This window comes from Sphaerodactylus townsendi, linkage group LG01 (genome assembly GCF_021028975.2).
Source record: "Sphaerodactylus townsendi isolate TG3544 linkage group LG01, MPM_Stown_v2.3, whole genome shotgun sequence".
Lineage (NCBI taxonomy): Eukaryota > Metazoa > Chordata > Lepidosauria > Squamata > Sphaerodactylidae > Sphaerodactylus > Sphaerodactylus townsendi.
Genome location: NC_059425.1, coordinates 99,819,107 through 99,847,027, shown reverse-complemented (window position 1 = coordinate 99,847,027; position 27,921 = coordinate 99,819,107). Strand labels below are relative to the sequence as shown.

General features: G+C 42.5%; 1 protein-coding gene across 1 annotated transcript in view; it reads left to right on the top strand.

The window, feature by feature from the left end:
- Positions 1–27,921, top strand: part of MTHFD1L (methylenetetrahydrofolate dehydrogenase (NADP+ dependent) 1 like) — a 165,252-nt gene that overhangs the window by 57,719 nt on the left and 79,612 nt on the right. The window contains 5 exon segments of the mRNA XM_048488844.1: positions 4,045–4,147; positions 5,668–5,744; positions 7,367–7,507; positions 14,250–14,318; positions 16,650–16,761. Coding sequence (XP_048344801.1) covers positions 4,045–4,147; positions 5,668–5,744; positions 7,367–7,507; positions 14,250–14,318; positions 16,650–16,761 — 502 coding nt within the window.

Genomic DNA, 27,921 nt, shown 5'->3' with positions numbered 1-27,921 from the left:
TAGATTGTGCTGTGCTGACTGAATCTTCTGTACAACTCACAGTACATTACAATAGTCCAACCTATATAACTATAGTTCTTATCACCTTTTGTAGGAAGAGGCAGCTATCAGATAGTACTGCTTGTGTATGTTGCACTTCCAAAGAATTTTCCACTACAAATAACTGTCAGTTGCTTGAAATACTGATAAATATATGCTTTCAAAGAATGGGCACCTGATTTGTGCCAGAATTTGATAAGAGGGGAAATGAGCATGATTTGATTAGGGGTGTCTGGTTACTAACCTTTTCCTTCTGCAGTCAACTTTGATGTTTGGAAAGTGACTTGTTAGCTCACAGCAGTCTTTTCCAGGGGTCAATTTATGGTATCAGTTAATACATTTGATAACTGCTGGGTGGCAATGGATGGTTACAAAATACTTAAGAAATCTAATCCTTTTTTGTTTTTAAATCATCATGGTAAATTTTTTAGAAAGTTATATTTTGAAGTTTTTGGCAACTCACTTGCCTAAAGTAAAACAGGACATGGACAATATCTATGTTTGTAGCTCTCCTTGATACTTGAATTGGATTTATCCATTCAGAATTGTTTTTACTGGAGTTTCATTGCTATTCCAAATATCTGCAGGAGAAAGGGGTAGTAAATTGCTGATAAAGTTTCAAACACAGCTTTAATGGTTGTATTTTTTGTCCTGGTTTCTTCTTACATGTTTACATTTTAGTCATCTAAGTTGGGAGGTTAAACTTACTTAAATGTTGGGAATTTTAACGAGATTCAGATTTGTAGTTTATGCGAGTTAAGTTGTGGCCATGAACATTTATTAAGCCTTAATGATGCCGTGAGTTGTAAAGGAGGGCTGTCATGTTCCTGCCAAAAGGTTAGGAAGGGGAAGAAATCCAAGAATACCTACCACAGGGAATGTGGCCTCAGAGCCCAATTTCCCACCCTTCAAGATTCTTTCAGTCGCAAAGAATGCCTGTAATCAGTTCAATTTCCTGTCCTACGGGGAACATTTAATATCAACTCTGTGGATTGTATTTACTTCCAAAAGAAGTCCTGTTGTCTAGGGAACTGGCAGACAAAAGAATCCTGGGGAGGTCAATGTGGTGACAAAACTAGCCAATTGTGACAGATAGGCTCTTTTGTTGCCCCGATTAACAGAAAAATGCCATCAAGCAACTAGATGTGACAGACATCAGCTCTTGTTACCAAACTGGTGCTGCATGCCGGTTCTTTAAGATGTAGAACCCAGATCCCATCAGTGGGTTTGCACCTTACTATTTCCCTACCTCCTTGTGGATTTTTTGAGGTGGAGCAGCAACCCTTTCATTCAAATGGAATATTATTGACTGGTGGCTCCATAGAAGCTACATATGGAGAAAAGGATGAACAGCTGTGCTAGGAACACAGCCCTTAGTCACCTCACTTCACTTCACTTCAGGGTGAGATCCTTCACAACTCATAATGAAGCAAGCATTCAGTATAAGACGGACTGCTGAGGAAAAGTTAATTTAAAAGTGCAGTTCTGTCAGAGACGTTATTGTTTACATTCAGAGTGAGGCCTTAGGAACAGGAGAAGCCACCTGATTGGTTGTTGCATCCTACATTCTGATTGGCTAAAAAAACTTGATGATGCACAGGGGAGGAGGATATCTCCCTGTGAAGAACTATCTCAGGGGCTTTTGGCTTTTGGAGTTCTTGGAGTTAAGAGCTATCTGTCTTAACTGTACTTTAAAACTGTGTGGAAAACTGGCTTGCTCTACTATGTGACAACTGCGTGACTGGCTTGCTCTACTGTGTGTGAAAGCAAAGTGATACTCAGATTGAGTGAACTGGTGGAGGATTATTGAGTGGCCCAAGTTGAAGTCACCATATATATAACCAAGGAGGAATATATCTTCCAGAGAGGGGGAAGAATAATTCCTGGTGCTAGTAGTCTGGAGTATTTGGGTTTGCTTTATTTTCTTCAGAGAAAGTGGTTTATGTTTGATTTTAGGGCTTTTTAACATCTTGAGGGTACTATGTGAAGTGCCTAACAAAGTGTGTAATCCATTAGCCAGAACATCATAAGTAACTGTACCATCTATGAAACAACAATAAAACATCTAAGCTACTTGTGAAACTGAACAAACTTATTAAGCCAGTGCCCAAACCAAAGAATTTCTCTGCCCAAGCTCTTCTGTAAATGTATTTATTCTGCCTTACCCTTTCTTTCCCTCAAAAATATCTATCTCCATTCCTTTCTCCTCTCTGTTCAATAAACGTTGATTCTGTTTAAAATCTGCCTCATTATTTTGTGTGCCTATTACAGGGTTTGCCTAGAAAGGTTGTAATAACAGGCATCCTTCACCTTCTGGGGCAGTTAGAGGGCTGAGGGAAAGTCCTTCAGTTTCACCATACACCAACATTTCTTAAGCACCTCAGTCCATGAAGAGAAAAAGATGGGAAAAATTTACAAGTCAGTGAGTGGTTTCCCTACTTCAGTGAGCTGACAAGGTGAGGGGGATCCATCACACAGTGATTACCTCTTCCTCAGACCCTCATAACTGTTCTTACTGCTAAGCAGGGGCGTAATGCCCATTGGGCAAGGTGGGCAGCTGCCCAGGGCATTACCTTGTGGGGGGCACCAAAAATGCAGGGTTCGTTTTTGGGTATTTTTAGTGGTTTTCTGTTTTTGGCCTTCAGGGGGCGCAGTTTTTAGGCTAGGGGCACCTAAATTTCAGCGTATCATCAGGAGACTGTCCTTATGCTGCCCCCCAAGTTTGGTGCAGTTTGGTTCAGGGAGTCCGAAGAGGTAGCCCCCATCTCCTTAACAAAGAATGGGGGATGGGGCACCCCCTTTGAGGGTCCATACCTTTGGTCCCCCTGAACCAAACTTCACCAAACTTGGGGGATGCCATCAGAACAGTCTCTAGATGATACTCTGAAATTTTGGTGCCGATACATCCAAAAATGCGCCCTCTGCAGAAACATCCCAGAAATTTGCCCAAGAATCTTTGTTCTGCATTGAGTTTTCTGCATTGCTGTCAATGGGGGTTGCAGGCTGGGGGGGGGGCACATTTCTGAAAGCACAGTCTCAAAACTTTCAGGGTCTCATCAGGAGACTGCCCTAATGATACCCCCAGGTTTGGTGCAGTTTGGTTCAGGGGGGCCAAAGTTATGGACCCTCAAAGGGGGTGCCCCATCCCCCATTCTTTCCAATGGGAGCTAAGGAGATGGGGGCTACCCTTTTGAGGGTCCATAACTTTGTTCCCCCTGAACCAAACTACACCAAACTTGGGGGGTAGCATAAGGACAGTCTCCTGATGATACACTGAAATTTTTGTGCCGATGTGTCTAAAAATGCACCCCCTGCAGGCACCAATGTCCTGGTGCAAAAAAAAATTTTTTGGTCGTGGTGGGGTGGCCACCCATGGGGGGGGGCATCCAACTCAGGTTTTGCCCAGGGCTCTAGTTTGCCTCATTACACACCTGCTGCTAAGCAGGCCCTATTCTGTTCCTCTTCTGCATATATGGAATTTTGAACAGAGTTCCTCTTGTGCACCATCAATGATAGCTGAACTCCAGTGGAAAAATGTATTCCTAAAACTATGGAAGATCCTTACCATATAAGGTTTTATAATTAGAAACTGATTTTGAAATTGCATGTGCTAGTTTAGCTGGTAGTTGTTTCTCAATTCTACAAAAGAATGGAGGCTTTTATTGTGATGATTTGATTCTGGCTTTGTCCCGATGAAATAATAGTAGTTTAATCTTTTCTTAGAAGTTAAGAACTAAAATGAAAAATTAAGTTTTGCTCACATGACCTCTTTCAGGATGAACTTCCACCAAAACACACAGTCATATCCTGGCTATTTATTGAGCCTCACAATAGCTGCATTACACTGACCTCAACATGTGGTAGTGGATTTTATATGCCCTCCTCTGTACCCACAATTGTGACTGTGACAGGGACAGCATGTCCTGATGATGGGTCATATGACTTCAGTGCTCTATACATTTCTGGAACTATCTAATCAACAAGTCTCTGCTTCTTCTTCCCCAGCGACTGGGAATAAATAAAACAGATCCTGAGACTTTAACATCAGAGGAGATTCACAAATTTGTACGACTTGACATAGACCCATCTACAATAACATGGCAAAGAGGTAGGTCTTAATAGTCACTTGGGTACCAAGGCATCAGGTTAGGCCATATGGCATGCAAACGATTGGAGCAGAAACACTGGAAAGATGTGTGTGAGAGAGATCCTTGCTCCCACACTAGTTTTCATGTCTCCAACCCCTCCTCTGAAACTGTTGTGGGGAAGAGAGGGAGATATATTGGTAAATTCATTGCCAACCTTGGGTGCCATGATTATTCTGGATGTGATTTCAGCTGCTCTGCATGAAATTCTAAGACAATCAAGAGTTCAACCTGAAGAGAAAGGAAGGAAAAACTGGCGGGGGGGGAGCGCAATCCAGAGAGGGCTGTATCCCCACGATGCCTAGCCATGATGCCTGGTCTTGCACTGTTGCTTGCATGCTATGCCAGCATTCCATTGGGCAGGGCTGACCTTATTTGGCCTCCAGACCCGTCTTGACCCCCATATACCTGCTGAGTTGCCAGCGGAGATAGACTGCGATTTTTGCGGCATATCTCTCTTCTCTCCTATAGGAGAGTTGGAGGGGTTTTCAGACTTTCCGTGCCACAGGAAAGAGCAGCACTCAAGTGGTATTGCCCTTGTCTACCTCAGCTCTGAATTACGCTGTAGAAATGTAATCTTGTCTTTAAACTCTTCCTTAGGCATAATCCTAATTGCCCCTTAGAAAACAGGAGAGGGAAATTTGTGGATGTTGTTGTTGCACTTTAATGAATTCTGCTGACTAGGTCACAGTGCTGTAGTTTTTTTTTTTTTTTGGAACAAGTAGAGCAAGACCAACTACACCCACACCAGTTTATTAAGCACTACACTAACAAGTACAAATAATGCAGCAAAGGCATTCAAAATTCCTCATATTACATTACCCAAAAAGACAGGGTGGCAGTCACTCACTTCTAAGACTGAGAGTATGTCAGGTCTTCTCAGGAATGGCAAGAAGAAAGCTAGCTCTCACAGTCATGTTTAGTTTTTGCTGAGACAAGATTGGGGTTTTCTGGGTGGGGTCCTTTCTCTCTGTTTTTGTCACTCCCTGGATCACTCTGAGCATCTATTGGCTAGAAGACCCGAAATGTTTCTGTTGCTTTCAGTAGGGAGATCAAAAGTTCAGCTACACCTTTCCCTTGCAATTGTTTTTGCTGCATGTGTTCTGCACACTTGTATTATTTCTGTATGTTTCCCTGCTACAGGGGCAAATAGAATGGGGCAGCATGGGAAGAAAGTGTTAAAGCTCCCTTCAGCCCATGCTGCAGTCCTGATCCAAACTGGGGTCTCACTTGACTGCCATTTATAAAAAATTAAAGAATCAATAGATTGGATCAGGCATCTCCCCTTTGATTTCCTAAATTACTGCATTTGTTTGAATTGCTTTAAATTGTTATGTATTATTTATTTGAAAAGAAAAAGTGTGAATGAAATAAGATCTATTCCTGCAGCAGAGTGGGGGCGGCCCCCTTGGAGCTGGGAATTAGTGGAGCATTTTTAAATAATTTGTTCGTTGGTTTAAAAGAATTATTTCCCTCCTTTCAGTGCTGGATACAAATGACAGATTTCTTAGGAAAATAACAATTGGACAGAGCAGTACAGAGAAGGGTTTTTCTCGTCCGGTAAGTCACGTTTTGATAGTCTTTGGAAAAATGTTAGGGTGTTTTTCTCTAGCTGTTAAATGTGGAACAAATTTCTTGTGTTAAGGTACAGGCAGGAAGGATTAGAACAGGGCTTTTCATTCTATGCTCACTTATGTAAGGTATGATAACCAATTCTGCATCGATACATGGGAAAATAATTGCTTAAAAGAAACTTCATTAGATAATAAGAGTTAATCAAATATAAATTGTGCAAATATTATTTATATAGTGAATGTATATCCCACTTCTCCAGTAGTTCACAAGGAAAAAACCTCCATAAAATCCATATACGACAACATAAATTGTCAGTTTTTATTGACTTTAATATTATCACCAAACAGTCCAGAATATCCTAAAGCTAGTAAAAGACCACAGAACAGCTAAACAAAATAAATCCCCTTAGTTAAAACCTAGCTAAAAATTAATATTTTTTGTGATGCTTAAAATACGGTAATGTGGACCTGATAAGCCTCGTGGGAGGGCATTCTGAAGGCATGATGTCACCCCTGCAAAGGCTTTGTTTGTAAATTGCAGAGATCAGGGCTTGTGAAGCAGATCTTAACCAAAATTATGAATCCAAATATGTTTTTGCACAAAAGACTCCCATGTATATTACTTATTACAAGCCTATTTCTATACATATATATTTCTATATATTTCTATTTATGTGCTAGATCTGTGAAAGTGTTCCAGGCAGAACAATTTAACCTACTTTAAGCAGAATGAATAGTGTTCTGTCAGTTTTTTTACCAGTGCAAGAGGAGTGAGAGACTGTGGGATTTTTAGGACTCCAGTGAGGAGGGTTGTTGGGTACGATAATTTATTCTCCCTCTTATGCCAATGGAAAAATTTGAAGGATCAAATCCCATATGAGAAACAGACAGCAGTTATGCCATCTGGGTGAGGTGTTGCAAAAGTGCAGCCCAGCCCTTTACACACACATTTGCTTGGAGATACAGCTGGGATGGAACGCTGTATTTCAAATAGCTGTGGAGAAGATGGCAGTATTGGATGCAACCGTATGTGTGGAGCTTCCACATCTTCCCATGGGCTGCACTTACATATCTTAACAGTTACCTCATGACTCTCAATTTTCCACCTTAGTTAGGCTCCTTCTGATGACAGCTTCCTATGTTTTTTCTTTGTTACTCTCTGATCCATGCATCTGTGTGAACAAGCAGAGAACAGTATTGGTTGAAGATCTCCTTATCTGCAATCTGCTAATTGGGAGCGCTAGACTATGTCTCTAGAGCAGGGGTAGGGAACCTGCGGCTCTCCAGATGTTCAGGAACTACAATTCCCATCAGCCCCTACCAGCATGGCCAATTGGCCATGCTGACAGAGGCTGATGGGAATTGTAGTTCCTGAACATCTGGAGAGCCGCAGGTTCCCTACCCCTGCTCTAGAGTGAGAAATCATTGCCACCTGAGTAGGCCCCTTGGGCTGGAAGCATTCTGAAGATGGAAAGACTACAGTCATTTACCATCCTGAATCTAGCAAACTATTGGAAATTTAGAGTGTTTTTGGACTAACCTGTTAAGGGGAAAAGTATGGATTAGAGCTTGTAGTTCCTTTGTCTTTATGTATCATTATTTTTTCAGGCTCAATTTGATATTGCTGTTGCAAGTGAAATCATGGCAGTCTTAGCACTGACCACCAGTCTGTCAGATATGAAAGAGAGACTGGGGAAGATCGTAGTTGCAAACAACAAAAACGGGCAACCAGTGACAGCTGAGGATTTGGTATGAACAATGGAATGCTTTTTGCAAGTTGTAATTTTGCTTTTTAAGACACATTTACATTTTTATTTTAATAGTTAAACAGCATTTCACTAATCTTTTGCAATAACAGGACTATATATTTTTATTTTATTTTAAAATATTTCTGTTCCACTCTCCTGAATCTCAGAGCAACTCGCCACTTCATACAAATGCAGTACAATGAAAATACAGTTGCTGTTTTGCCATTCAGTTCCACAATTGTGACACTGTTATTGAAAATGGCTGTCATCTCATGAACACAACCATACTTCTTGACAAAAAGGGTCTAGCAATAAAAGGCACTGGACTCATCTTAATGGGTACATATAAATCTCTACCTGACAAAGTGGCCTGTTAAAAATCTCTCTTTTTGAGTGTAAGGTATATAATCTAAAAACAAATTGGAAGACTTGGCAAAATTTCTCATTAACCAGAGACTGTTTTTACTAGTATTTCTTCTTCTCCTGCATTAGTGGTTCTCAAGCTGTGTTACAGATCACTGGGGCAGGATTTTAGAACAACTTAGAACAGGGCAAAGAATTTCAGGAAAGCTAGAATCCTTCCTCTCTAGCCAAGATACAATTTTGCTGAAAATGTCCCAGCAAACATTTCTTGTTGATTCACATTGCACTTATGAAAATAACCACTCCTCCATTCACCCCATAATTCCTACCTGATTCAGGAATAGTTACTGTTATATTTAAATGGTATTTTCTTCTTTGTGTACATGTGTTGCTTTGTTCTGCTCTCCATTTTAATGCTAGTGCAGTTTGTAATGCACTGTTTCCTAACCAAGAAGTAGCTTTGGACCCAGAATATGTTGTGAAATAGGCCTTTAAGTTTAAAATGTATGATAAAATTGACCTCTATAGATATAATATTCCTCTGTCTGTGTGTGAGAGAGAGAGACTCTTTGGTCAAGTTTCCTTGCGACGGGCGCTGGGACCCGGCCCCGCATGGACTCGTCCCCAGAAAGAGCTCGGGACGCATCTGGCCAGCCGCAGAAGCGCCGCTTCACCCGGCCGACCGAGCATATCCCCGGGCCTCGGCGCATCGCCGCTGAGGCCTGAGGTGACCACGCCCCCTGGCTCCCTCGGCGCACCTGCTCCAGCGTCGCTTGGGGCAGGGGGGCGTGTCCCCAGGCCTCAGCGACGCGCCAGAGGTCCGGGGACAAGGTAAGTGCAGGGAGGGAGTGGGGGGGAGGTGCTTTGAAGCCGCTGCCGTTCGGGCACAGTTAAAGGGCTGACTGAAAGCCGGCCAGTTCCCGGGAAAGTGCACTTCCCAGCTGCGACTCCCGAGTAATGACCGGGCTTCAAGGGCTGGTGCAATGCAGCTGCACCCCCTGTGCGAATGGCGGCCTGGGGACGGCATTTTTGCCGTCCCTAGGCTGCCATATTCCGCCCGTGCGGAAACGGCCTTTGATTTTGTGCTGAAAAGAGAACTATTATTTCCATTTCTTTCAAAAGAAGGGAAGAACCTTTTTTGAGAACAAAATGTGAAGACTCTGAAATAAAACAGGAATCTAGTGTCACCTGCAAAGTTTATACCCACATACGTGTTCGTGAAACAGAGCTCACTTCATTAGGTGCTTAAAGTAAGCTCTGATTCTCAAAAGTTTATGCTGGAATAACTGTTGTCGCATTTTATTGTGCTGGTAAACTGCTACCCGTCTGACCCATCTGTAATTCTTAAGGCATGTTTTCATAAACATTCTTGTTCAAAATCCACACTTTTTCTAATTTTCTTCATGTTAAAACAGAGTAGTACTTTATATGGTCTTCAATTCATTGTTTAATGTTGAGGCTAAACCACTAATTCCTTCTCTCTTTCAATTATTTCAGATGTGAATAATGTTTAATAAACGCTGCAAATGTGCAATTGCTCTTAATTTCAGGGTGCTATACCACATATTCAGTATAGTGTAATAAAATCTAAAATATACATTGGCAGATGAAAACCAGATGCTGCAAGAGTTGAAAGCAGGAGGAAGCAGAGAAGAAAAGATAACTTGAATATTTCATAAACTGAGAGTCTCCCTTCATGAGTGTAATGGGTTTAAAAACCCAACCTCTATAATGAAGTTACAGAGTTTGCTGCCAAAATGTCAGTTGAACAGATTTCTGAAAACTGGGTTGCAATTTGACTGTAGAATTGTAGCAAAATATTTGATGGACAGATACCATATCTTACTGGCATGCCCAAGATTACTATTTCAGCTGTTGTAAGGAATATTAAATAAATATGCAACTATTTGTTTAGCTAAGAAGCTACTCAGGTTACTGAGAAGCAAGTCTGTTAAAAATATTAAAGTGTATTTGCCTCTATGGCAAAATACTCATTTTACCAGTAGTATACAGGTCAGGATGTTGCCTTGAAACTCTAGACAAAGTCACTGTGTGGCTAGCTTTGTTAGGATCCTTGAATTATCAAAAGACCTATTTTATACCACATGGGATGAAATGATAGTCCATATCCTGTTGTTTGAAAGTTGATTTCTTATTCCATACTGAATGAAGCAGGTATCCAACCCCAGATCCCATCTGGACTTTTAAGACATAAATTAGAGGTAAAGCCATTGTCAAAATTAAATTGCAAACTGCATTTTAACCTTTCAAAGGCACAATTTATTAACTTCCATCTGTCCATGGATCTGAGTATCATTTAAGAAATATCATAGGTCTTAAGAGAGTAGGAAAAAGGCATTACCATAGGAATAAATTCTTGAAGATGACCACAGTGTATCTTACTATATAACTGAGTAGCATGTTCCCGATGATGAACCATAAAAAGCAACGGACTCTGGGAGATGTGGTCTGGAGGATATAATTTTTAATGTACAGAGAGACTGATGGGGCTACAACTCCCAGACATCCACTCAGTTGGTAACTCTTCTTAAAGCTTTGGTCCATTTCCTTGCCTGAGCCAACTCTTCCATAGGGGTCCTCACAGGGCTAGACTACTTCTGCTCTGAGCCAACTCTTGAGCAAGTCAGCAGTGAGCCTAGCGCCAGCGGCCAGGACTGAACAGACTACCCCGCCCAGAGCACTCCAGGCAAGCTACCAGTATGCTTGGTGGGGAGCGGAAGGTCTCACCGCATTCGGAATGGTGAGAGTGGGGCTTTGTGGGGAGAGGCCTCACCATGCCCACCCAGAGCACTCTAGGCAAGCTATCAAGAATTGGACTTGGGTGGGGGAGTGAAAGAAAGTTGGAGTAGGGGCAGAAAGAGAATGAATGCTACAGAGAGGCAGAAAGAAGAGAACTAGGGTAGGTGGCCAGAAAGAGAGAACAAAAGTTGGGGTACAGTGGCAGCAATGTAAAGATCAGAGAGTTGGGGGAGAAAGAGAGAGAGAGCTGGAATAAATGGGCAGCCAGAGAGTTAGGGTAAGGGTGGAAAAAGGAAAGTTGAGGAAGTTGGGCAAACAGTCAGAGAAAGGGAGAGCTGGGGTAACAGGGCAGAAAGTTAAAAACAACTAGGGTAGTAGGGAAAAAAGGAGGTCAGAAAGAGAATTGGGGTAGCAGGGCAAAACTAGAGAAAATTAAGATAAGGGGTGGCAGAATGGAGAGTGAGAGGCAGAGAAGAAGGGGGAAACAGAAGAAAAAGGGTGGGGTAATGTTTTTTTGAGTCTCCGTTTGTAGGTTCCCACTTGCTAGAGCCCATTGTATTTTTTCACACAGCTGGCTCCCCATCTTCACAGGCACTCTGCTGCTCTAACCCTCCATTGCAAAGCCAGAATCCAGCTTTGCAAATGGGATGTGTGTGCCTATGGATATAGGGAGAACTCTTCTTATCTTCACAGACACCCTGCTTCCCCCCCCCCCACCTTTGCAAAGTCAGGAACTAGCTTTTCAAATGGGGTGGTGCCTATGGAGATGGTGAGAACTCTCCCCATCTTAGTGGGTACCCTGTTGCCCCTCTTTGACAAAGCTGGATGTTTGGGGTTGGGGGGGGGGATCAATTTCAATGTTTGCGTTGGTCACCATTTCCTGTAGATATGTCCCGTGCACATCTCTTGCCCTGTAAGGATCAGTTTGCTGGAGCCCGTTGTATTTTTTCACACAACAGGCTTTATTGCTAGTTTATTAATGAATATCTAGTGCCACCACATGCTGAAATTTGCTATTCTGGTTACAGCTGTAGAAGTGGTTTACAGACTTATCTAGTTGTTACTTAATTGGCTATGTCTCCTCCTCCTCCTCCTCCATCATCATCATCATCTTCATCATCATCATAAAAGAGCCTTAATGGATTAAACTGAGGGCCTATCTAGTCCAGCACTTTTCCAAAAAGTAGCCAAATGCTTCTGTGAAATTCACAAACAAGTCCTGAATGCAGCAGCCTACTTCAGTTATGCAGAGCATGAGATTCTGAGGTATCATGCTGCATTATTGATCACCACCCTAAGCCACCACTTGTTAAAGTGGCCTAGGCGCAGAGCGAGCAGTACATACCTATATCTCTTCAGGAGATCCTGTCAGGCTTATTCTAGCTGCTACCTCTGAGGGAATATTGGTAGCTCTGGGGGTGGGGGGAGGGTTGTACTTTTCCTTCCAAAAACTGGTTACTCTTGTCAGGCTGGATTGGTCACTCTTGAATGACTCCTTGAGGCTTATTAACAAGTGAATATAGATGGAAAGTTTATTTACAGATTTCTAAGATTATAGTTAGATTATAGATAGTTATGCTTTTCTTTTTCTTAAGCAGGAATACTTTGATAAATATTTTAGTCAATTCAGTCAATTCAGTTTCAGTCAATTCTTTGCTAAATACCTTAGTTGTTTCAGACAGTTTTTTGACTCAGTTTTAGTAAAACTTTCAGAGGGAAAATCTTTCTTTCGCAGTTCTAGACAAATATTTAAATATCCTACTCCTTCCACTAAAGAAAGGCACACTGGGCTTCACAGAGCAGGCTCTGGGATATCCCACCTGGAACCCACTCCTGACTCTGTTAATTAAATAACACACACCCTTAGAGACTTCACTGTTCCATATCTAGATGCTTTCTCCACAGAGACCTATAACCAAGCCCTCCGTGTGTTGTAAGTATTGCCTTTGTGATGATGTTTCCCTTTGAACTTAGGCTGAGGTATCACACACAGCCTGACCTTTCCCAGTCCTTCACTAAAACTGACTATGCAACCTATTGAGCAGCAAAGCTCTCTTTCCCAGCTTTCTGCCTTTCTCTCTGATCTGTCCTTCTGATCTCACGAACACACACCCTCTGGCCTTTTATAGACAGCTGCAGTACCAGCCAGCCAATCAGGTAGAGCTCTGGGTTAACTCCTTAGATTCCTTTTCTCTGCCAGAACTGCACTTTAAAATTAACCCTTCTTCAGCAGTCCGTCACATAGGCCTCTTAGCTAAATGGAACCCCTAGCAACTATTGATAAATCTCCATATATTAGTAGAAACATTTGAAAGGCACCTAAGCTAATGCCCATCATGACATTCTGTGGCTATGAGTTCCATAAATTACATACGTTTTATGCAAAAAAGTTCTTTCTTTTGTGTGTTTATAATTAATTTCATTGAATGACCACACTCAATGGGGGAGGACTATCTTTATAAACTTCTCCTCCTTCTCCTGTCTTTTGCCCCTATACAGAAAAGCCTGTGGTTTGCTTTGGCTTTTCCTCCCATGAAAGATACTCCAACCTCTTTATTAGTTCCATTGCCCTTCTCTGTATCTTTCCAGTGTTGCCTTAGCCTTTTGGACATAGGTGTTGCTTTACACTGGCTTTTAATCTCACTTGCGAGTTTGAGTTCATCCAATTTGGAGAGATGCTCATCGATTTTTTAATATTGGTCAGCACTGGATGTCACCATCCTGTGTAGTTTAGCATCATCCACAGAACTGGCTACATTGAAGTCATGTTTAAATTATAGATGTTGAAGAAGGGCAAAAAACTGGATTCCCATTCCAGGTGGTCCAAAAGTATCCCTTTCCACAACAGAGGGGAAAGTACTAACTTAATTCCTTGTTTGCAAAACAAGGTCAGCCATGCATATAGCTCTCTACAGATCCAGTTGCACAATCCCGTCTGCTTTATAGGACCAGCAGAGGGCATGAAGATACCAGCTGAGGGAAGATGCCCATCCCGCAAGCCGCTCTTGATGGTTCCATGTTACCAATGGCAATTGCTCCTCTCTCAGGATCTCAATAAAATGCAGAAACTTAAAATTGAAGGGGGAGGGGAGAATCAGTCACCCATTTTGACCTGACTTTTAAAAAAATAGAAATGTCATGAGGCCTCTGCTATTGCTTCCATCTGCGAATGCAGCACATGAAATAATACAAGGACCTGCTTCTCACTAACACCCAAAGAATTTTAGAAAAGACAGATCTTCTCTTTTTTCCCACTTGTTTCACTGCAGGCTTTAGGGAAGGGCCAAAGTGCTTTGCTTGTTGCCGCCCCTTACTGATGCCACTTCAAAGCCTGCAGGAATATCCTTGAGTCTTTCTGTTCTCACTGAGTATATTGATTCAGCATTCTTCCAACTGTATTGCTTTGTATGATGCAATTCAGAAGCTTGTTTCTCATTGCCATTCGAAGTTTACAGTGATTCAAGCTGTCTTTCAATAGCATCACCCTGTGAAGACAGCATCATGTTTTCACAGTTCTAGATTTACTCAAAACTAGGTTGCTTGATTTTTTTTCTCTTGCCAAAAAAATTATCCTGAAAATTAAAGTTATTGTTCATTTAAATGATGTTTCTCTTTTTTAGGGAGTAACTGGTGCTTTGTCAGTTTTGATGAAGGATGCAATTAAACCAACACTGATGCAGACATTAGAGGTGAGTCAGCCAAGTTCTTTAACTCACCTTTTAAATTTAAATTTTAATCCTTCATGTTTGGTTCCAAGATCATACGTAAATTGCCAGAGTGCACTATTTAAACCAGGTTTTTACAAAATATTCATCCAAACTAGACTGCTATCACATTGGATTTACATAAGCATTTTTACAAAGCATGTTGTTTGAAGAGGATGTTTACTTAGAATCTAGGAACAGTGGGACATTCATAAAGTAGCTGTTCTAGAAATATTATTAAGACCAGAAGCTACATACTCTGTGTGCTTTTGACCCCTTTCCACTGCCTTAGGAGACTTAGGAGTAGATACCTGTCATCGCATTATGGCCTATAGACTTAATTTAAATGTTCCCTTCAATATGTGGAAAGATTTATTTTGAAGATCCGTATGGTTTGGATCCAACCTTGTACATTAAACAGCTATGGAGTAGGAATGAATAAGGGCTTCTTGCCTACCCTATTACACAGCAAATAAACAGAAACACTATTTTTAAAATGGTTCTGACTGAAGTAATTATATACGTGTGCATTAGGATTTAAGATGCTACTGTTTTGCAACAACAACAAAAGAACATTATCATTTTATCAGGCTCACTTGCTAAATCTAAATATATGTTTCTAATAAGATCTTGGTGCTACTTCAAAGGCTGGTCTACACATGCAAACAAAGCACAATTACGCTTGCAGCATGAAAAGCCGTCTTTCTTCAAAACCCTAATAAGAGTACTAAGTGCCTCAATATTGTAACAAATTTTATAGAGTCAGGATTTCACCACAGACTCTCTGGTCTTACATTGTTTACCAAATTTCTTCTCGACATTATAGCAGTATCATAAGAATATCTCAATAAATCTTTCATGTACAGTCATATAAACATAAGTCAACTCTAGACTATATATAATACATGGATCAATAATAAATCACAGGGCTACTCGGTATCCAGATAAATGCCTGACTTCATCAGTGCTTCAGAGCTCTTGGTAATCAGCTCTCCCAAGTCTCTTTCTGTAAGAGAAATACTTTTGGTTTGTCCCTTAGAGAGGGACAAAACCACATTTAATCATCCCGGATTGCTGTGGCTTCTCTAAGAGTCTATGGTAAGTCTAGAGCAGGGGTCGGCAACCGTTAACACCCAAAGACCCATGGGGGTGTGGCCCCACCTCCCAAGCCCCACCCCCATCCCCAGCCTCCCCAAGCCCTGCCTTCAGCCTGCAAGCCAGCCATGCAAGCTGATGGACAGAGTAAGTTGCAGAGGTGGCAGGCGCCAGATGATGGAAGGAGGGGAAAGGATGCCGGAGGGATTGAGGGAGGGAGGGAGGGAGGGAGGGAGGGAGGGAGGGAGGGAGGGAGGAAGGAAGGAAGGAAGGAAGGAAGGAAGGGGAATGAGGCGCGCTCACCACTTCCCAAGTGCAACTTGCCGTTGTTGGTGTCGCCGCTGCTGAATGTCCTGCCCAAGCAGGCAGGATAGACAGCGGTGGCAACACCAACGATGGCAAGTTGCACTTGGGATGTGGCGAGCACGCCTCCTTCCTTGCCCCTTCCTTCCTTCCTTCCTTGCCCCTCCCTCCCTCCTTTCCTTCCTTCAGCGTCCTTTCCCTCCTTCCCAAACACCAGATGAGGGAGCCGCAGTACAAGGATGAAAGAGCCGCGGGTTGCCAACCCCTGGTCTAGAGAGTCTATGGGGAAATACTGACTCTATATGTTACAATATTGAGACACTTGGTTGTTCTTATTAGGGTTTTGAAGAGTGACAGCTTTTCAGGCTGCAAGCCAGTTTCAATGTAATTGTGCTTTGTTTGCATTACTGCTGGTACACTGATCCCCCTCCCACGCAAAGTGTTTGCTGAAATGGTGGTCTACACATGCAGCAGAAGGGTGGGGGGATGGAATAGATTGGCAGCCCATTCTAGAGCCCTGGAGCAGCCAAGGACTGCCCCAGGGCCACCCTGCTGCCTCCAGAAGACTTTTCAGCAATGTGTAAGGCAAAAGATATATAAAGGACTGCTTCATGTGTTGGAATGGCAGCCTAAATATGCATGATAACTTGAACAATGGATGTCCCTCAACTTCCATTTTACTTTAATGAACAGCAGTCATCTCTTTCTACCCTGCCTAAAACTGCCTTGATATAAACAGAAGGCAGAGTTCTGTGTTACTGCCAGAGATCCAAAATCCCTTGGGGAATCTCATACCAAGGATTCTTGGTTGCCCTGCCCTCCAGTCTGCCCCTGTTTGACTCCCATTCTGGTCTATAAGTCTGACATCAAATATAATTTGGGTCTGATGACTGTTTGGCTTTTTCATGTGTTACCCAGGGTACTCCAGTTTTTGTGCATGCTGGACCTTTTGCAAATATTGCTCATGGTAATTCTTCAGTTTTGGCAGACAAAATTGCCCTTAAATTAGTGGGCAAAGATGGATTTGTAGGTAAGTACAAACTTGTTTCTTTCTGGCATGTTCATCTGTACTATAAATGGACATTCGTTTGAAACAAATGTCCAAACATTTATACTGAAGTGTGTGTATGAATAATGTTTTGTATAGCATTACTTCTGAATCACAAGATATGTCCTGTCTCATTTATTTGTTGAGGGTTTAAATCTGCTATGCATAAGCAGAAATGGTTTTCCCAGGCAACTCTTCACTGGCTGCTTCTTCCCACTGTGTGCTCCTAAAAATCTTCTAATGGTATTCAGGGGACCCTCCTGAACAAAAGGCCATGTGCCACAAAGAAGTTGCAGTGAGGGAGAATCAAACAAAATCCCTTCCCCCCCCCCCTCCTTGCTGTTAGACCAGCAGAGCAGGAGCTTTAAAAGAGGTCTCGCTAACTCTTCACAAGTGCTCCAACACAATCAAGAGAGCATGCTGCATTCTGTGATGTTTCTAATATTCCCAGCTAAAAAGGATAACTTTTCTCAGAATACTCTTATTCTTTTAAATGGTACTTTTAACTGACCTCTAACCTGTTTCAATATATGTTTTCTTTAAATTTGAACATTTGTGATCCCAACGGCTGATGCAGACATAATGGCCCCTGATGGCTTAAGGAGTAGGAACACCTGTTAGGACAAGAGCATGGCATTTTGCAGCTTGCTCCTTAATCAATCATTAGTCTTTATATCTTCATTAGGCCTCGTGCAAAAGTTAACATTTCTTTAATCAAACATTTTCAAAATAAACAGGTAGTTCTTTATTAAGTCTACTTGGGAAATGAGGCTTTTTTAAAGCACAGGTATATTCTGAACTCACTGACCCAGAATCTGGTATCAAGAACAACTTTTTTTATTGTGGTTATAGAAGTAGTAGTGCTGTAGGAAGTTGAGCTAAGAAATTTTCCCACTCCACGTTTTGATGCCCCAAATGCTCAGTTATCATAAAATTGGCAGAAATTGCCCCCTAAAGCAGTGACCAGTTGTGTAGAGGAAGGTTGACCAATGCCGAGGGCTTGGGACCCAGAATATCTGAAGTTTTCCAGACAGTTTCCAAGTAAAATGGATTGGTTCTGGGAAGCAAGCTTCAGCCCAAGCTGCAAGAAGTTCCCAGTTCAAGAGTGCTTGTAGCTAGTAGCCCTGATAGTTTGCAGGGATTGGGGTTTATACCTCTTGGAGTGGTGTAAAATATTACCTGGTAGAGATTAAGTGGGCAAAAAGATAAGAGGACATTGCCCTAAGTACATTTCTGAGCATCTTTGGGCCATTTATTTATTCGGACTCAGCCTAGAATTTTATCAGATGTGGCACCTTGGCTGTTTTCTTGGAAGGGGATATTTTTCCAATGGGAAATAAACTGCTGAAGTAATATCACTGTCAGTTACCCTACCCCACCCTTAAAATGAGGACAGGACCTGACAAATAGAGAGTTTAGGTGGGGTAGTTTTGTATGCACTTTGCCCTTTATTGATTCAACAAACTCATCATTCCCAGTTTAGGGGAGAAAGTGAGTGCATTGCAGATTAAAATAGCTTTTAGGAGAAGGGGAGTTGTGTTTGTTGCTTATTTTCATACTTGGTAGTGGGACAAACTTTGATAATCTATTTGCTTGTTGTAAGCATAAGGTAGAGTAATCTTGAATGAACTGCATGAATAATTGATTTTCTTTATACTACCCTGAATATGTTTATCACAATAAACACCCAATGATGATTTATCTATGCATTATATACACAATTGTATTTCAATAGTCACCTTATATGTACAATCACAATTACAACTGAATAACAAAAACATTATGAATGGCTTTACAAAAATAGTGCAGCAAGTATGTTTAAATTGGAAATGAAGAACCTCCAACTCATTTTTATATACATCATAAAGAGATTTGTGGTATTTCCTTGGTAGTTGTCTTTTCTCCAAAAAAAGGAAGCAAATCCTAAATACTTTGCCTTAAACCTGTTTTGGCACAAAACCCCCACACATGAGCTGCCTTAAAACATGCATATCTCAAGATTCTTTATAGAGTTGTGTTTTTGCTTGGCTTTATTAAAATTGCAATCTACCAACTGTTCTAAAGATTTATACTTTTATATATCTAACTATCTTGTGTCATATATCTAACTATCTTGTGTCATAAGATTCCTAGCTTTTGTGCTCCCATTTGTTTTCATAGTTAAGAAAATGCAATGCCTTTTGTAACAGAAGTCTTTCTTTCCTTTCTTTTGGGTCAAATGTTAAATTAATAATGGCTGCTATCCAAAATAGTGTGTAAAGAGATCTAGGTGTACAATGGGGCTTATAACTGCCATTTCTACTAACGACATTAGTTCTCCCCCTCAAATAATTTCAAGCAGAGTTTTAAATTCTCCAAGTGTATGTGGAGGGGGGTAGGTGATGTCTTTGGATGGGAAGGGACAAGGCAGACTGCACTAGACACAAACAAAGTTCTTCTGAGTTGGCTTGGGCCAATAATCAGCTGGAACAAACATGACAAATATGTTTCTAGTTTTTCCTTCTGTAGCGTCTAGAGCAGTGGTTCTCAACCTTCCTAATGCTGCGACCTTTTAATACAGTTCCTCATGTTGTGGTGACCCCCAACCCTAACATTTATCCATTTTACAGATAGAGAACACTGATGCAGAGAGTCTTAGGTGACCCCGTGAAAGGGTCGTTCGACCCCCAAGGGGTCGCGACCTACAAGTTGAGAACCGCTGGTCTAGAGCAGGGGTAGGAAACCTTTAACACTCAAAGAGCCGTTTGGACCCATTTTCCACGGGAAAAGAAAACACTTGGAGCCGCAAATAATTTTTGACATTTAAAATAAAGATAACACTATATATATAGGGTTTTTTTAACCTTTTACTCCGCTCATTCTGAGAAGCGCATGGATGCGCCTGCCCTGCTGCCTGCAGGGCGGGCAAGGATGAAGCCGGCGGCTCAGCCTCGCTGGCCGCCGGAAATTGCCCGCCCCGCTCCAACAGGGTGGGCGAGAGGGGAAGCCCGCGGCGCGGCCCAGCCGACCGTGGGCAGTTGGTGCGCCCGCCCTGCTGCTTGCAGGGGCCTGGGCAAAAGATGAAGACGGTGACTCGGCTCTCGCAGACCACAGTTACCAGGGAACTTGGAAGGGGAGCATGTCGCGACTCTCAAAGGCTGCAGTTTCCCTAACCCTGGTCTAGAGGAACTTACCCAAGTGCTGACCTGCTGTATTTCCTTGCCCATACCAACAGCTAGTAATATGAAAAGAAACAGGAAGACACACAACATTGTGATATCAGAATATCAGTAAGTGCTATGAAACTATATTGGGGAAAAGGAAGCTAGACACACAGCTGCCTTTATCAATGGCAGTTGTATATATGTTTATATCATAGTCTCAAGTTCTGGTCTTGAGTACACTGGAACAATATGTACGACAGCCACAGTGTTAGAAGTAAGACACACTGTGGATTTAACATAGGCTCAGCGGTTGAGTATAGTATATCTTACACTAGTAGGTGTCTCCTACTTTCATAACACCTTTGTACATGGCAGTTCTTTGTATTTTGCTTTTATCTTCCCTTCTGAATGGAAGCAATCAACAAACAAATCTTGAGCTCAGTTCATACTGTAATGTACCGGGGAGAGGGGGAGGGTAAGCCTGTAAGTCTATAAAATATATTCTGTGTTCTTGCAGAATGAGGCTTGATATTAAATTTAAGAGTCAGCAAATGTGCTAAGAACCAAGGGCTACAAAAACACAACTCCAAATCAGTGGAGAGGATCAGGGAATACAAAACATGCCAGACTCTTGAGCAATCAGTCTCACTCACACACATTTTTCTTTTCCCTTGTTTCTTTTTCCTCCCCTCCTCCAACCATGTGAGAGCAAGTCCTCTGCAAGTAATTATCCCTTGTGGGAAATGATCTTTTTTCCAATATAAAGGAGTATCATTTGGAATGACATCATACTTTAAATGAAGACTGGCCCAGTGGGCTTCTTCATTCTATCCAGCTGTGTCTCTTCTCAAGCCAAACAATAAAAGAAGCTGGATCATTATTTGATATGATGCTGAGATTACTGATGGATGTAGTGATGATACACAAAAACCAAAAACCACAAGTTGGTCTCTTCTCTCAGCCCCAGATTGAAAATGCTCAAATGTTCTTACTGCATTCACAAGTTTCCAAGAAAATGGCTCTGGCAATCAGCAGACAAATTCACTCACCTTTATTCATTCAAACCAGAAAGCTACCAGCTCCATATCTTATAACTCAACTTTCAGTTCTTCTAACATGAAAATACCATGTTAAATGAAGCATTCAACTTTAGACCATTTTCATGGATACTGGCCAGGTATCCAAATATGCATCTAGCAGTTGTGTGGCGTAATGGTCTTATGAATAAGGACCTACCTAGTCATTATGTGGTAGCTTCCCAATGTATTTTCCTAAAAAAAAAAAAAAGAGAGACAAGAATCTGATTAGACATGGAACAGAGCATGGCTCTTTCATCTCTACCTTTCATCTTTTTTCTGCTCAGTGCAGCATTTCCCCCAGTCCTGTCAAGGTTCATGAGAGCCACTTTGGTGCAGAGATTAGAGTGTCAGACTAGCATCTGGAACAGTCGGGTTCAGCTCCCACTCTGCCATGGAAGTTTGCTGGGTCACCTTGGGCCAGTGACACATCCCCATCCTAATCTCTGGGTTGTTGGGAGGACAAAGTGTAAGAGAGAAATGTAGGTTTTTTGGATCCCCATTGGGACGAAAGGTGAAATATACATGAAGTTAATCAGTTATTCACAAAGGACATTCTCACAGAAGTGAACAGAATCACTGTGTCCCTCTCATAGTAGAGAGGATTCCAAAATCTATACAGATGAACTCGTGTGCCTGCTCTAATACTTCATGGACCAACATACTCTGGGGACTTTGAAGTACACCTAGATGTCCAAATCAAAACCTGTTCACTCCTGGGGTTCATATAAATCCAGTTCCCTATCCTTCTGCATCCCACCCCCGTACAGGATATCCAGGGTCACCCCCTGGCTCTGGGAACAAAGATGTTGATCAGTCTGAGAACAGCCCAGTGTTAGAAGGTAGAGTCACTGCCCAGAACAAGGGACCTTTCTGTGTTCATCACAGCTTCCAATGAAGAGCCTTGTATGACCAGGAAGGGCAGCTCTGAAGCCCTTCAGTAAATATTTGGATTTTTCTGATGTGCCATTGCTTTCTGTCCCAACTGTGAAACAATCAATCCCTTGCAAGGGTGTGAGCACATCTGATTATCTCAGCTACATCTATTCTCTGTTCCACTGAAAGGCCCTTTCCGCACATGTGCGGAAACGCACCTCTACCAGCATGAACAGCCCTGACGTCCCCTGCAGCTCGGTGGTGCCCCTCCACTCACCTTCTTGTGCAGCAAGGGTCTCTGCAACCCTCCAGAGGGACGCTGCACAAGAAGGTGAGTGGAGCCAATGGGGAAAGCAGCGGCTTCCCGGCGGTGCGGTTTGCACCGCGCCGCCAGGAAGACGCTGCTTCTCAATAACCTCGCTTATTGAGTGAGGTTTTCAGGGGTGGCTTCATGCTGCCTGGGGAAAGCCAGGATAGCACTGCTGCACAGCAGCAACGTGTCCTGTGCGAACGCTCTCCCAGGGACGGCGTTTTTGCCATTCCTGGGATGCTGTATTTGGCCCGTGTGGAAAGGGCCAAAGATTTGTATATTCATCCGCCACAAGTGTTGGATATTCATCCACCACATGCTGCACCTTCTTTGTGGAATGATCCTCTTGGGTCCTAATCAGTGGTATGATTCAAATAATTTAACAACTGGCTCCAGTGGTGGGATTCAAATAATTTAACAACTGGTTGTTTACAAGCACCATTTTAACAATCGGTTCTGCCGAAGTGATGTGAACCTGCTGAATCCCACCTCGGCAGGTCCCAGTGCCTACTGAGTTCTGCTCTCCCTCTCCATTCAAAAGTAAAAATTTAAAAAAAACACCCTCATGATTTTGTTGGTGATTGAGGAATAGCCCAGGGAGTCCTGTTCCCATTGGGAGACAGACTAAGGCGGATTTCGCATGGGCCAAAAACAGTGGTGTGAAAATAGTATAAACCCTTTTATACTGTTTTAAACCATTTTGCACCGTTTTCACACCACTGTTTTTGGCCCATGCGGAATCCGCCTTAGACATAGAAGCATCTTCCCCACTTCCTGGCTGCCTTGGTGAGCCACATGGATCCTCCCTGGAGTCAGGAAAAGATTGAGGGGGGAAGGGGGTAGGGATTGTCACCAGCCTGCTGACTCATCCTCCCTTGTCAACCAGCTGTTATTTCCACCACAGTTTTTTGAACAAAATGCATCATTTCGGCTGAGAGGACTGTAGAGCCGGCAGCTGGCTTTTTACTCATGGGTGAACCTCCTCTTCACTAGGAGTCATCAGTTTCTGCCCTCTCGCCACTGGAGAAGATTGGGGATGGATGCTTACAGCAGTCACAACCCCACTGTGTGGTTTGTGAATGTATGTGGCTGTTTGAATAAAATTGTGACTGCTTCCTCTATGTTGTGAGGAGAGTGTTTCCGCTTCTTCACACCTCACTCCCAAAATGCTTGGTTAGTCTGTAGGTCAGCCAGGGCTTGAATCACCATGCTGCTGGTGCTCTGGTGCTTGGGGAAGAACAGTGGTTGTGGGAGAGCTTCTCATCTCTGTCTTAGAAAGTCATCAGCTGTACTGTTTTCTTGGGTGGGAAGATCAAACAGCCTCTAACTAACAAAGGCCATTTCCGCATGGCCACGATCGGGGGGTGCGTCGGCGTACATGTCGCCGAAGCACTACCTCGGGACCGTTTGCATGAAAGGTCCCGGTAGGGGCAGGGAAGACGGCGCAGCCTGCGCAGAAGCTGTGCCATCGCTCGAATGCCTTATCCTTCCCTCTGACCTTCCGGCGTGTTGCCCAGGCCAGGGGACACGTCCCCTGCCCTGCGCAGCAGCTCTGGAGTCGCAGGGCAGGGGGGCGTGTCCCCAGACCTGGGCGATGCGGCGGAAGGTCGGAGGGAAGGGAAGGCGCTCGGGAAAGGGGGGAAATGGCACCTTCCAGCCGCTGCCATTCGCACGGCAGCGTTTGGAAACTGCTGTTTCTGAAAAACATTCGCACGGCAGCGTTTGGAAGCTGCTGTTTCAGAAACAGCGGCTTCCCGCCGCTTGGGGGTTGCGAGGCTGCCGCCGCTGCGATGCGATAGCGGCCGTGCGAACCCCTCCCCAGGGACGCTGTTTTTAGCATCCCTGGGGCGCTGTATTCCGCCAGTGCGAAACAGCCAAAGTGTTAGGCTAGAACTAAAGAAGAGGAGTTAGCAAAGAGGGCTACAAGTGCTCTTTTATCAAAGCACCATTTTAATAATGCACAAAATAATGGTTTTGATAATCGCAGACTTAAAAATGAATTATAATTCTCATATTCATTCGGATCTGTTTTCTAATGCAGAAGCATACTATTTTCTCTATGGTTGTACTACAACTGACTGCACTTTTATCTTTCAGTGGAACAGAGTATAATCTGGTTTCAGGGAACTGATGGAATGTTAAGGAGAAGGAAGATAGGTAACCACAGGTAGAGCAGACAGTTCAGGTTAGGACCCCTGCATATTAAGTTTGAGACTGTTCTTCACAAAAAAATAGACTGGTTGTAACTATATTGTCAAATAGAAATAAAGCCTTAACCACACTATTCTAGAATATGTCAGAAGGAAGAAGTGGGGAAGAATTGCTAATAATAGCATAATTCCCCAAAACTTAAATAAAATCCAATACAGTCATTATTTCTGGATACCTCATGTGTCCAGCTTCCCATTTTAGGTACCTAATGCCAGCTTTACCTGGAGTCTGCCCCTTACCCTGCTGTGCACATCCAGTACTGTTAGGAACAGGACTCCCTTCTGACTCCATCAGTTGGGACAAAAATACAGATAAGTGTATCTTTCCTCTTGTAGGTAGAACAGGAACTTCAAATTGTTAATTTTGACCTGGAGGAGAAAGCAGCCAGACTCTTTGCCTCTATTCTGGCCACTCAGTGGCACCCTTGTTATTTCTTTTAGTTAAAGAAAAAGTTGGAAGACTCTGCTATGTTATATCTAGTTTGACCTGTGACTCTGAGTCAATACTCCGAAAGGTAAATAGACTGGTTGCAAAGCATTGTTAGAGTCAGTTATTGCTTAGTATGTAAGCTTACCTGATATACTGGAACTTATTTGAGTGCTGGATAAACAAAGCCATGTGGAACATTTCTCCTTGATGAATAATTATGTATTATGCAAAGTACTTGATATTCTTTTGTAATCCAGCAAACCTACTTCTCTTTTAAATAGCAAATTGACATCTGGGAAGAGATTTGATTTCATCCTTGATTTTCAGCTTCCATCCCTACCTGTCTGTCACAAGCTGACATGCACCAGTATCAAATTTTGCATCCTCTTTTTTATGAGAGAGGAGTCTTGCATGTGTAACAGTAAAAGTTTTAGTAAACAATAGCAGATTCTGCCAGGGGAATATATAATATATATTAACACAGAAGCCGTAGAGGAGGGTTGGTTAACCCCCTTTTCTTTCCTGCCATTTTTAAAGTAGCAACCAGACACTTGCCAAATTCAGATACTTCTTGAAGGATTCACCCTCACCCATTGAGGTTCAGCTGCATGTTAGCCATTGCAAATACAGGAGTGAACAGGAAGGAACCTAATCTAAATTCAAGGGAAAATGGTAGGTGAGAAAAGCTTTGTATATCTGTATCCCAACCCCACACTACAAAAGCCTCTCCTGAAGCAGCTTTTATTTACTTCATTGAGTCGTCAGCTTCGTTTGCACACCTGGGAAGATAATGTATGGAAATGAGTTGTAGAAGATGCTGAAATGTTGAGGGAAGTCTCTAAGCTGGGGGTCTACAACCTGCGGCTCTCCAGATGTTCATGGACTACAATCCCCATCAGCTCCTGTCATCATGCTGGCAGGGGCTGATGGGAATTGTAGTCCATGAACATCTGGAGAGCCGCAGGTTGCAGACCCCTGCTCTAAGCAATATAGGAACAAGATGGTTTCTGCTGTATTTGTGTAACAATGTTTTTGTTATAATTCGCATTGCAGGCTATGAAAAAGTTGTTCTATTTTTTGAATTCTCCCGGGTCATTATCTCAAATTGATATTAAGCAAATTAACTTTGATATTACTTTGCAGCAGTAAATGCCAATGCTGTTCAATCAATTGAGATTGACACCATTTGACTTCTTCAACCTTTCCATCTTGATAAAATGATTTTGCAGCCCCAAAATCAGTTATACCCTTCTAAACTCATTACCTTCACTTGACTTAGAAGCGCAGAGCTCTGTTTAGGATAGCACTATTAAAATTTTAAAAAACAAACCAACAACACTGCAGCTTTCTGTAGTAATCTAATATTTTCCTGTGGGGTTTTTAATTACCTTCTGAAGATGCCAGCCACAAATGCAGGTGAAACATTAGGAACACGATCTACCAGACCACGGCCACACAGCCCGGAAAACCCACCACAACCAGAAGAGGAGCAGGTTCTTGCAGAGTGGTTCTGCCTGCTTGTAGTGAACCTGCCCACCTGAGTGTTTGTTCTGGGCAGGGACAGTGGCAGGATGCTCACCCCCCTCAGGGTAGTTGTGGAGGCTCTGTTTTGCTTTGGGACATGGTGGCTAGGGGGCCCTATCCTGGCTATTTGCCCAGGACCCCAGAATTGATAAAATTGCCCTTGTTTGAACCACAAGGTATACATATTTTAATGAATAAATCTTCATTTGATTACATAATGCCTTGGTAATTTCTTGTGAATGCCTTGTGTGTTTACAGTGGAGCTTCTGTGTTTATTTCAAATAAAGCAATTTTGGCTTCTTATTCTTTTTGAAGGTATTTTCACATAGACACTTTTATTTTTTCTGTTGCTCTAATAAAACATTAATGTTTGTCAGTCTGCAGATAACTGGGATATTTGTTCTGTTCGTTAAATATCTACTACCAAACATAACTCCAGTGCCATCTTTCATTATAATGTATTGGAATAATTTAAGCCATTTCAGCAGATTTTTCCCAAAACTAAAATATAGCTAACACAGAGAAATTCTTTGTCTCCCACAGGGAAGGGCCAGTATCTCTCTTTCTTCTAAAGAATTCATAAATCAAACCTTGCAACACTGTCAAAGTCTTGGTTCTCATAACTCACTCCTATCAATTCACAGAAGGATAGAGTTTTCTCGTTCCAGTTATTTATGCATGAGGGGAAACAATAGCAATCGCTTCGCTTTATTTCAGTAAACTGGTTATATATAAACCAACCTGAACACAGGGAAATCCAAAAGCAATTAAGCTTAGTCAAGCAAGGACATAAAATATATTATTATAGTTAAAGTTGAAAACTGGAACAAGTTAGGCAAGCGCGAAAGTATTTTGAGATAGAACCCGTGTGGTTGAAGCCATGTTTTGGGGCTAAACATAGTGGGTGCCAAAAGATATTTGCTTGCTGCCAGTCCCCCTCACCAAATGGAGGTTGCCACTACAAAAAAAATGGTTCACAGGGTGTTGTGACACATAAATGTATGTAGTTTGGTTCTCATTGTGAACTGAAGGCATTTTCCCCCAGGAAACTATCTAGAATGAAGATCCTGAGCCTCTTCAGCTATACTATCCTTGATATTTTATATGTTGCTATACTAGTGCACATGCTGCATTTAAAAACCTTTGTAAATGCCACCGAGCATAATGAATTCAAGGGGGTGGGGAAAATGCTTGCATGATCGGCATTCTTCTCCATTCCTGCAGCATCTCCCAAAGCTCAGAACAATTATTTTCAGCCTACATGCAGAAATCACCATATGGTTTGGGGTGCTCAAGTGAGGAGGCACAAAGGAGGAGGCAAAGATATATCTGTGAAAGAAATAGGAGGACCAGTTTCACCCCTTTGTCCCTCCTCAGTCCAGCCCTTTAATTTGTGCAGTTGTTTTTCTACATGGGTTCTACAGCCTTGGGAAGAATCTTTGGGAGGTTTGAAGGGACTGCGGGAAAACACCATGTTTTGTGCGCAGATGGTGGCATACAGGTGATCTTTCTCCAGTCCTGTAATTGAATGTGTTTTTACTTTGCAATAAAGGGCGTTCAGTGGAATGTAGGG